This window comes from Rhinopithecus bieti, unplaced genomic scaffold (genome assembly GCF_001698545.2).
Source record: "Rhinopithecus bieti isolate Rb0 unplaced genomic scaffold, ASM169854v2 scaffold_41911, whole genome shotgun sequence".
In the NCBI taxonomy this organism is placed as follows: Eukaryota; Metazoa; Chordata; class Mammalia; order Primates; family Cercopithecidae; genus Rhinopithecus; species Rhinopithecus bieti.
The window spans coordinates 75,843-86,742 of NW_016816898.1; the positions used below are offsets into that span (position 1 = coordinate 75,843).

The following is a 10,900-nucleotide window of genomic DNA, read 5'->3' on the forward strand; positions in this document are numbered from 1 at the left end:
AAAAAAAAAAAAAAAAAAAAAAACAGAGCTGTCTATACTTGTGTCTCTAATTCCCAGCCTCTCATTTTCTCTCAAACATACTCCCATCAGGCTTTCTTCCCTCCACTCCATAAATGCTGTGCCCATCATGGCTGCCAGCAGCCATTATAAGGCCCAGCGGCCAGTCCTCTGTCCTCATCTCCTCACGTGAATGAGCCTCCCTCTGTCACCATGCTCTAGGAGGAAGGGTCGCTGGAGTGCCTTCTCCATTTCCTTCCCTATTCCCTTTGTCCCTCTACCTCAAGGGGGCTAAGTCCTGGGTCCTGGTCTCTTCCTCCCCTGCAAGCTCTCGCTACCAGTCCTAGGCTTCAAGGCTACCAACAGATGGATGATACCCACTTTGATCTCTCTATCCCAGACCTTGCCCCTGAATTCCACTGTCTAACAGACATCTCCAAACCCTAGCAACGCTCCTTGAAGGGTCCAACTTCAAAGCAGAGTACAAGCCCATCTCCCCGGCCGCACCCTCCCAGCCTGCTGGGGGCCTCCGCCTCTCCTCTGGATGATGGCAGCCTCTGCTCTGGTCTCCTGCTCTGCCCTGCCCTTGAAGATCCAGCCTCAATTCAGCAGCTGGGAGGAGCCTCTCTGCATCTAAGTCAGACTAGGCACCCAGAAATGGGCAGGTGAGAGAAATATCTGCTGGATTAATGATAAAGGACTAGAAATTAAACCAGTTGTGAGAGAAGCCCCCCAGATTCCCCGAGAGGCCTCCACCCCAGCATCCCACAGATGGGAGGGACAGGGGACAGATGGGAGGGCTGGGGGAAGAGGAACAGTAATTCCAGCAAGCTCAGTGGACCCTGTTGTCTAACTCTCGTGAAGCTGCAGGCAGACTGCAGGTCTCCTGTTTTACAGAAGGGGAAACCAAGGCTCAGAGAGGCCCTAAATTTCTCAAGGACGCTTGGCTGCCGAGGGGAGGAGTCTGAGCTGGGGCCCGAGGTAGCCTGACTAAAGCTTTCTCTTTCTCTTAGGCCACCACAGGGACAGGAGCTCCTTTCTACCCCAGGTCACAAATTAAAGCAAACCTCTGAGACCCTCAGTCTGATTTCTGCAACTTTTTTCTATCTCCCAAATTTCAATCTAATACTTGAAAGAGTTGGCAAAATTTTCTTTAGAAAAATGATGTTAAACTGTGTGTGACTGTTGGGAATAACATTAGGTAACCTTATAGATAACACCATTAATTACTGACATTAATGTTAATATGTAAAGCAAGAATTTTAAGTTACTTACTAAAATGCACCAAAAAGTATTCATATTTTTCATTTTTGTACTTTTTGAAGAAAACATTTCTTAATAAAACAAGGAATGGCACAAAATGAATAAGAATTGAGACAAACTGAACATTAAGTATATATTTCTAAATTATTAGTCTTTTAATTCCTCAACTTTCCCTTTTTAATTAAGTTCACTTGCAAAATAAAGACTTCCTTATTTATAGGTTGAAACAAGTGAATCTGAGGTAAGGCTATAGAAACTGCTAGAAAATTTACTAGAACAAATAAAATATTTAACTTGACATTATATAATCTATGATACAGAAAATGTAAAGAAAGGTAAATAAAATGAGAGGAATAAAATATTTTCATTTCAAGTTTGCATTGTGAAGAATTTATGTTATAAGGAGACCACTCTGATAAACTTAATTAAAATCTGAAATTATCTTCCTAAGATACACACAAAACACTGACTACAGAGCTCGCTTTCCTTAAAAGCAACCATCAATCTGCCCAAGGATGGAGACTAATTTAAACTTTCGTAACGAAAACAAAGTCAAGGACTAATGAAAACTAAGTGGTTAAAACACAAATGAAAAGGGAAGATGTGAAGAACCATGTTAGGGTAAAAAATACTAAGGATGGAAGAATGGCAAATGAGGAAAGAAGGCTGTCGTAAAATTAGTTATTCTCCTTTCTGCTGTATATCTAACACGACTTGCTGACTACAGTATGAGTTTATCTCTTTCATTTTACATGTATTTTGACTTCCCCAGTGTGTCACAAAATAACCCACCAGATTTTTTTAATTCTACAAAATGTCAGCACAGTAACAAACAAGAAAGTTTAACATATTGTTCCTCACAAATTTTCATTTTAATCTCTTTCACTTTTATAGGTCTTTTATAATGTGCTTCAGTTCTTACTTTGGGGAAAATATTTCAATGCATACCAGTAACTAACAAAATAGTACTTAATTAAAGCACACAAGCACATGAGCCTATTAAATTTAGATAGCATCTTTCCTAGTTAAATTAATGGAATAAACTAAGTAATACAGTATTTTCATTTAAATATCAGAATATACTTATCAAAGAGTAAATAATTTCTTCTATATGTCCAGCTATTTTTGGTAAAATTAAGCTAATATAATTGATTTAACTGAACTCTAACTCTCAAAATCATCACAGGTAGTCAAGCTAAAAATAAAGAATAAAATTGAACCACTTGGTTTGTGACACTAATTAACAAATATAGTCAAGCCCCCCTTAGAACACAGTCTGGAGTGGATGACGACATTGTCCTCGTGAACGCCTGTGCAAGCAGGAGGTCACGCTGCCTGAGGCGTTATGGAAAGCAGGGCGGGGCCAAGGCCGCGGGGAAGGATACGGTCAGTGCCTTGGAATATCACACAACCTTTCACCAGCTCTCCCATGATGCAACCCACTGACCAGATATCAACTGAAAATAAAATGAAATGATAAAATTATGAAGTGTCATGAACAAAACAAAGGTGAGGAAAAGGATTCTAACAGTGTACTAAACACACAAATATGGAAAAATAAATTGCTAGCTAAGGGTGAAATTTTACACAATATGAATGATTGCTGACCTCTAGTTTAGCCTTCAGTTTGTAGCAATCTGGGGTTTTAGTGCCAAAGAGTCCAATACTTTATAGCTTAAAACAAACACACAAACAAAAAACCAGAAACAAGAAGTGCCTGTGAACACAAAGCTTTTCAGGGTCACATGCCCACCCCCAGCCTCCATGGCCAAGTGCCAGGTCCCCCGTGAAGGATACAGTCTCTTCCTGGGAACAGGACTTTATGGAGGACCATTTCTGCCATGATGCACCCGACAGACCAGATGTCCACTACCAAACACCAGGGGATTAAAAACCAGCTAGAGTCCCACATCCCTTTTCTCCAAACCCCCTCCCAGAGACAAACCCAGTAAGCGTCACTAGCTTGCCAGCGAGAGCCTCTGTGCATTGTTGACACCACACCTCCTGAGCGATCACTTTCTAGACTGCCCCGTCAGAAAGGCAGCAGCACTCAGTGGGGGAACTGACTGTTGGCGCCGGTTGGCTGGCTTGTAGGACTGCAGGGGAGGCCCTGCTAGAGGTGCCCAGACTTCCAAAGTGCCCACCCTAATCTGTGGGGCCCAGGCCTCAGACAGACAGCAGAGCCCTCTAAATGCCCTGCTGGTGGGCAGAGGGGAGAGGCGAATAGGGGATCAAGTTTTCTCTCTTCCACAGGAAGCACAAAAAGCTGTGCCTCTCAGGGCGAGAACACAAGCTACAACGCAGCCAGATGAACCTGCAGCAAAACTCATTTCAGTTGACCTGGGCAAACTTTCAGTCTTTTTAAAAACAAGTAAGCGAGATTTCGTTATTTTCAACAAATTTGCTAAAAGCCAACTTTCAAAGAGCTCTGATATTGCTAGAATAAGCTAAGTTTTGACGTAAAAAACACCAATTTTACATGAGAACATGTATTATTCCATTTATATCAAATTCAAAAAACCAATACGCAGACCAACAAATCAAGCTGATCCAGCGTACTGGAGATCAGGAGATTGGCCAGCCCCGGGTGCTGCGAGGGGGAGGGGCCGTGGGGAGGCCAGAGCTGCTGGTGCTGTGGGTGTGCTCACGTCAGCTGAGCTGCATACTCAGGATCTGCACACTTGGCTGTAGGTAGGTTAAACTGATTAAAAAGTTCAAAAATACTCATTTTAAAAGTGAATGTTTAAGAGAGGATGATTTTAACCAACGGAAAAACACAACTAATTATTTCTTATCTCTGGATCATGCTATATTCTATGTGTAACAGTCCCCATGGTATACACCATATGGTTCAAAGGAAAGAGAAAAAACTCGAGACCACCATGAGAGCAGTTTCTAAACACCCCCCAGCCTCCTCCAGCCCTGGCTATGCTCACCGTTCTCTTTGTAGCCCATACCCAGGATGACTTCGGGCGCCCGGTAGTACCGGGTTACCACGTAAGGGGTCATCATGAAGTTGGTGCAGGCCGTCCGGGCCAGGCCAAAGTCAAGGATCTTCAGGGTGCAGTCTGATTTCACAACGATGTTGCTAGGCTTCAAATCCTAGGAAAGCAACAGGTTAAATCAGTCGAATGAACGAAGCACACTAAATAAACGACTTCGCATCTGTGAGGGTTGTGAAGCCAGTGTGAGAGTGCAGGGAGTGAACTGAACTCTGAGATTTGCTAACAATTTTGGAAAATCTTACTCTCAAATTGAAACTAAAACAAATCAGCCTAAAGCGGTCAGATGGTGCCCCTCGCCCTCAGTGGAAACCTTCATGGCTCTCCTTTGCCCTTTCTGTGGTCTCGCAGGCCCTCCATCCACGCATCTACATGTCCAACACACACGCCCCCCTCCCACCCTCCACACCTGGACTTGAGCTCCCCAACACTCTGACTCTCTTCTGCTAAGGTCCTCATGCTCACTATCAGTCCAGGGCAGTGCTGTTCCATAGACAATGTCATATAATGCAAACGATGTGTATAATGTACATTTTCTAGTAGCCATGTTCAACAGCATGAACAGAAATAGGTGAAATCTTAATACAGTGTATTTTATTTAACCCAATATATCCATAATATTATCATTTCAAAATGTAATCAACATAAGAAAAATACTGAGATATTTTACATTCTCTTTTTGGTAGTGAGCCTCTGAAGTCCAGTATATATTTCACAAATGTAGCATGGCCACATCCTGGGTGCTCTACAGCCTCTTGTGGTTAGTGGCTGCCATACTGGACAGCACAGGTCCAGAATCCTCCCAACCTGGAATCTTCCCATGGCTCTTTCTCTCCTTGGAAGAGCAATTCCATGATCATCCACCTCCAGTCTTCTCACCTCTGCCACAAGGACCCACCAGCACCGGTGCTGCCGTCTCCATCCATACATGGCACAAAAACTCACCTGCTCATCTTCCAGTTGCCACCTCTCTTCCCCTCCCCAGTGCTGACTCTGTGAGCAGGGCACTGGCTGTGCTCTCAGCACTCAGAAGCATGCCTGGCGCAAGCAGACCCTTGGGAAGTGTCTGCTGAATGAAGACACACGTCATATTCCACCCGACTTGCAAAGCCTTAACACAACTTCTGCAACCTTTTCCCTCATCACTAAGGGACTTTCTTCCTGCTGATCCTCCCCCTAGCCCCTTCCTCAGGCCTTAGGAATTTGACTTTTGCCTGGGGACTTCAGCCTGCAAAGTCAATCTAGAAACTGTGACTTGTAAACAACCCATATCCATTCTTTTCACAAGAGTAGTGTACCTGCAATGTTAAACTGCCAAGCCACTGACACAGGGTAAGGCGTGAGGATACTTTACCTGGGGAGCTGCAGGTTCTGTAACACTGCCTAACACCTGACTTTAAGACATCTCAGCGGATGGGCCACAAGGGGGTTGCAGGTGTGCCTCAGTGCAGGCTGTGGAGCTGTTATCAGGGCAAGCAGGAAGCCATTTCAACATTTACAACAGTTACAATCACACTTCAATGCTGCTAAATGGTCTATTTCTAGGCTTCCTAGATTCTGCAAAATTTAAATGATCAACATATAATGTTTAAAAATGCAGTCACAATCTCTACCTGGCCCCAAAAAGAGGCCCCCAGGCCTCCATTCCACCTTAGGGTACTGTGCAGACACCCCCAGCAGGCCTGAGAGGAAGAAGCCAGGTGCCTCCCACATGAAGGAGAGCCGGGGAGAAGCAGCCCACATTCAACCAGGGACTGTCCGCTGTGAGGACTTGGTCATGGAGCTAAGACCAAATGAACCAATTTGTTTCTCGTTTCCTTTTTTAAAATCAAAGAATATGGCAAGAACAGGCATTTTAGAACACAAATTACTAACAGATAAAATAATGCTCAATCTCACAAAACTCTTTTTTAAAAACCCAAAATGAAAGCCCATTTTTAGTCTATCACGTGGCAGCGACGGAAAGCAAGCAGCCGTGGCGCTGGCGGGAGACGCAGAAAGAGGCGCTCCCTCAGGCCGCAGAGGGTGTGCAGTGGGCACTTTCCCTCCAGAAGGCTGATTTCTGAGGTGTGAAATGCACACACTTCACCAGCCAGCAGGCCCTGAAGCCCAACCCACCGAGAACTGACAGCACAGTCGCAGGAGCAAGGATGACAAGGACAGCCTGGTTCTACCAAGGACAGACGCAGCAGTGGAACCATCTCCACAGGCTGCCCGCCAGCTCTGTGAACCCCAGTGCGCCAGAAAACACGCTCATCTGAAGACGCTGCCATCTGTCAAAAAACTGTCATCACATACTAATTTAGCCGGAAAAGCACACTTCACTGCCGTCTGCTGGAAGACAGTGGTGATAAAATCCCAAGCTTGCATGGGTGCTCTGTGTGGCCAATGGGGAGGTGGCTAAGGAGGTCACAAGGCTCCTAGAGCTCTCCCCGCACCCTGGGACCCTCTCTAGGCACCCCCAAAATACAAACTGAGACAACTTCCCAACACCTCACTTCAATTTCAAGGACAGCAGAGGGAAAGACAGTTATGCCCCTTCAAGTCTTGAAAATCACTCAGAACAAAGATGACAAATGCCAAGTAAAGATCCAAGTGATGCCTGGCTCGGGGCTTGGCTCCCAAAAAGCCTGGAACCCAACGCTACCCTGTGGGCAGCAGTGAGGGCACCACAGCACCCGCAGCACGAGTGGGGCAGGTGCTGACCTCCCCCACTGCCTGCTCGACTCTGAGATCCAGACCCATTGCTTGAGAGGTATCCCAGGAAGGAGCATATCATGACAGGTGTCCACTGTCTGGCCTTCTCTGGTCCTTCCCCACAAGTAGCTGTGGCCGTCCACTGGGTAAGGAGAACAGCCAGGCACTCTTGAGGATGAATGGACACAGCTCTAAGTAGACACTGAAACCCGAAGACCCCAAACGCAATCATGGCTCCTCCACTTGCGGAGTTTGTGGGGTCAGGTCAGAAGTGAAGTCTGGGCCAGTTCTCTTCTGGTCATGTTATGGGAGGGTGGGAACGTTAGCAAAGCCTTAGAACAAAGCTGTAAAAGAACATTGCTGTCCAGCCTGCACGTGTGTGGTGCTGCCTGGGCCTCTCTTCTAAGCAGTGTGGAGGATGCATTTGCCCGATCAACACGCTGCACCTGAGGCCTTATTAATCTGCTCCAGCAACCACACCTCGACCCGTACAGCAGCTGCAGCCAGGGTTGCCAGTGCCATAAGCCTGTGGCTGTCGAGTCATTCGCCAGAATCCATGCAGTTTCTTTAAGGGCTGGACTAGTGAGTTAGACGGGAATGCAAGAGACCACTGTCCCCGCTCCCCTGAGGCTTCCATGGTGGCACTAATCTCTTCCACCCACCCGAGCCCTGCAGGGCGTGATCTTGTTCTTGATTTGCTATCTTGGGGGCACTTTCAGGTTTCCATCTGGCCTTCCCGTTGTGATGACTTACTCGCAGGCCAAGGAACTCGTGTGGGGGTTACTCCAACTGTCAAGGGCCTCTGCTCCAGCCACACATTGAGGACTGGGGAGATGGCCACTGGGTGGCCTGGGATGCTGTGGCCCACTGAGAGCCACCAGACACAGATGGCTCAGGAATGAAGGTCTGGGACACATGCCAGGTAAGCCACAGAGGCTTCCCAATGTGAGAGCTGAGGGTGTGAATAACAGGAAAGGGGAAGGGCGAGAGCCAGCAGAGAGACCACAGTGACGGGACTATAGGGGGTCCCACTAACCTCTGTCTTCCCGATTTCCCCTGAGGAAGAGAGAACCATGGACGCCACAGGAAAGCCACTCCCAACTTATGTGGCGAAGCAGAGCTGAGGGGGCCAGGGTGGACTGTGGGGGCCACAGAAACGCACTCCTTGGTCTCCCACCACAGGAGTGGGAGTGACAGACGCCCCAGTGCGGTGTCTGCACCCATCCTCTGTCCCTGCCAGGGCGTACCTCTCACAGAGCTGTCAGCCAGGGGCTGATCGGGCAGGGGTGCTGAGGCAGGCCTGTTCCTATGTGACACTGGAGGCCTCAGAGCTGTACCACAGTCTGGACCGGCCCTTTGAGGGGCCAGGACTGCACCTCATTCAGCTGGTATTCGCTGCCTCCTCCGGCTGCTTCCCCTTCCTTCTCCCAGCCAGTCCCTCGCCTGTGTATCCCCCCATGGCATGCTGATGTCGCCCACGAAAAGCCCCCACTCTACAGGGACAGGAAGCTGCAGGACCGCACCAAATGCCATGGCTGAGCGAAGGGAATGCCAACCTCCACAAATGGCCATGACACCCAGGAAAGGCTCAGCAAGTGAACCACAGGTGCTATGGAGGCGGAACGAGGCAAGGGCAGCACTTGGAGTTTTCTTTTTATTGAAAGTCCAAGTTCATAGCAGTTAGATACCCCAGATCCCCACCTCCATCCCAAAAGTGAGGCTCCATTCCTTTCCTCACTCCTGCTGGCCCTTCATGCAGAGAAACTGATGCCCAGCTTCCAGGTGCAGGGCCACAGGTGCAGCACGCAGTCCTGTGGGCACCAACAGGGAAGGCACGGCGAGGCCTGCCTGCAACAGGGCTGCCCAGAGAGTCTGCGCTCTGCCACATGAGAAGCCCAGTCCCACCCCACAGCCCTGTACCCCAACAGCCAGACTTACATCCCTCCACCAAGGGACTGGAGGAGCCTTTTCCAGAGAAATTAAATGGTGCCCAGAGAAAAAACCTACAGAAGGCGACACCTGCAGCTGCCTGTGGCCCAAGAGACACCCATTCTTTAACAATCCACCCATTCACTCAGCACTTCCAGTCAGCCTCTAATGCTTCAATCTTTTTTTTTTTTTGAGATGAAGTCGCACTCTTGTTGCTCAAGCTGGAGTGCAATGTTGTAATCTTGGCTCACTGCAACCTCCGCTTCCCGGGTTCAAGAAATTCTCCTGCCTCAGCCTCCCGAGTAGCTGGGATTACAGGTGCCTGCCACCACGCCCAGCTAATTTTTGTATTTTTAGTAGAGACGGGGTTTCACCATGTTGGCCAGGCTGATCTTGAACTCTTGACCTCAGGCGATCTGCCCGTCTCCGTCTCCCAAAGCGCTGGGACTACTGGCATGAGCCACCATGCTTGGCCTAATGCTTCAATCTTAAACATGATCCAACCAGACATTTGGGGAAAGCCTTGCATGTGACAGGGAGGGACCTAACACACTAAAAAAGGAACTCTGGGTAGAGAAAGACAATGAAGGGAGTGATAAAACCCTTTAACAAAAGCTTATCCTCAGAGAGAATAGTATATCCATGAAACAAGAACAGAATGCTGTAAAAAGGAACTTTTAAGAGCAAATGAATGTCAATTAACTCGTGCTTCAGAGAAAAAGAATACAGAATGGAGTTAAGAGGACATTCTGAAAGAAATGATATAAATTTCTCAGACCTCTATAACATGTGCTTCCAGACTGAAGACCAAGTGCCCAGTAAAACTAAAGAAAAAATGTCCATATCAAGGCATACATTAAAACGTCTCAGAATACAAGGAATAAAGAACTGAGTTTAAAAGTTTCCAGAGATAAAACCAAACCAAAACCCCAAACCACAGCACTTAGAAAAGGTTAGTCATCGGCCGGGCCTGGTGGCTCACACCTGTAATACCAGCACTTTGGGAGGCCGAGGCAGGCGGATCCCGAGGTCAGGAGATTGAGACCATCCTGGCTAACACAGTGAAACCCCGTTTCTACTAAAAATACAAAAAATTAGCTGGGCGTGGTGGCAGGCACCTGTATTCCCAGCTACACGGGAGGCTGAGGCAAGAGAACGGCATGAACCCGGGAGACAGAGCTTGCAGTAAGCCGAGATCATGCCACTGCACTCCAGTCTGGGCGACAGAGTGAGACTCCGTCTAAAAAAAAAAAAAAAAAAAAAAATTAGTCATCAGATGACACTAAGGCACTCTGGAGCCATGCTAGGTGCCTCGCTACCACAGGACTGCATCCGCCATTCTGAGCGCAACTGATCTGTAACTAAGAATTCTACACACAACCATACTACTCACCATGTGAGAGGGCAGAATAAAGAGTTTCAGACATTCGAGGCCTCAAAAAATTTCTCTCCTCTGTGGCATTTTTAGGAAGCTTTTGGAGGATGTCTCCCACCAAAACAAGGGGGTAATCTGAGAGACAAAGACAGCCAGCAAGGAATCCAACACGGGAGGGAGATGAAGGAAATCCCCAGAAAACCACCAAGGGAGATCCAGGGCAGCCCCTTCAAGCAGGTGCAGGGGCAGTCAGTGCAAAAGGGAACAGGGCTGAGGCTGCAGGGAGGTTCCTGAAGAGATGAAACTGATGAAATACCCAAGACATCTGCATGTGCTGAGAGAAAATTTAGATGCCTGGTAGAAGAGTTAGGGCTGAATTACCAACAAGAACATAGAAAACTATCTCCCAAAACAAACAAAAACCTCAAACAAATAAAAGATAAGTGTTTGTTAACTCCAGGGACCAACAGGTGAAAGGGGAAGGTCTGCTGTGCAAAAGCATTTCCATGCTCACGATGATGCAGTTAGCCAAACACCATCACATCCGCCAGCCTGGGAGGAGGGCGAGGAAGGCCAAGGGTGAGGGCTGGGTTGGTAAGAAGCTAAATCAGCATCTTTTTTTTTTTTTTTTTTTTTT

General features: G+C 47.5%; 1 protein-coding gene across 6 annotated transcripts in view; it reads right to left on the reverse strand.

The window, feature by feature from the left end:
• MAPK9 (mitogen-activated protein kinase 9) overlaps positions 1–10,900 on the reverse strand; it is a 42,908-nt gene that overhangs the window by 18,998 nt on the left and 13,010 nt on the right. For 4 of the 6 annotated variants that reach the window (XM_017855486.1, XM_017855482.1, XM_017855484.1 and 1 more), the window contains exons 4-5: positions 4,197–4,362; positions 2,646–2,717 (exon numbers count right to left, since the gene is read on the reverse strand). In XM_017855486.1, coding sequence (XP_017710975.1) covers positions 2,646–2,717; positions 4,197–4,362 — 238 coding nt within the window. Of the gene's footprint in view, positions 1–2,645; positions 2,718–3,057; positions 3,130–4,196; positions 4,363–10,900 lie in introns of all 6 variants that reach the window. The other 2 variants (XM_017855487.1, XM_017855485.1) reach the window with 1 other exon arrangement.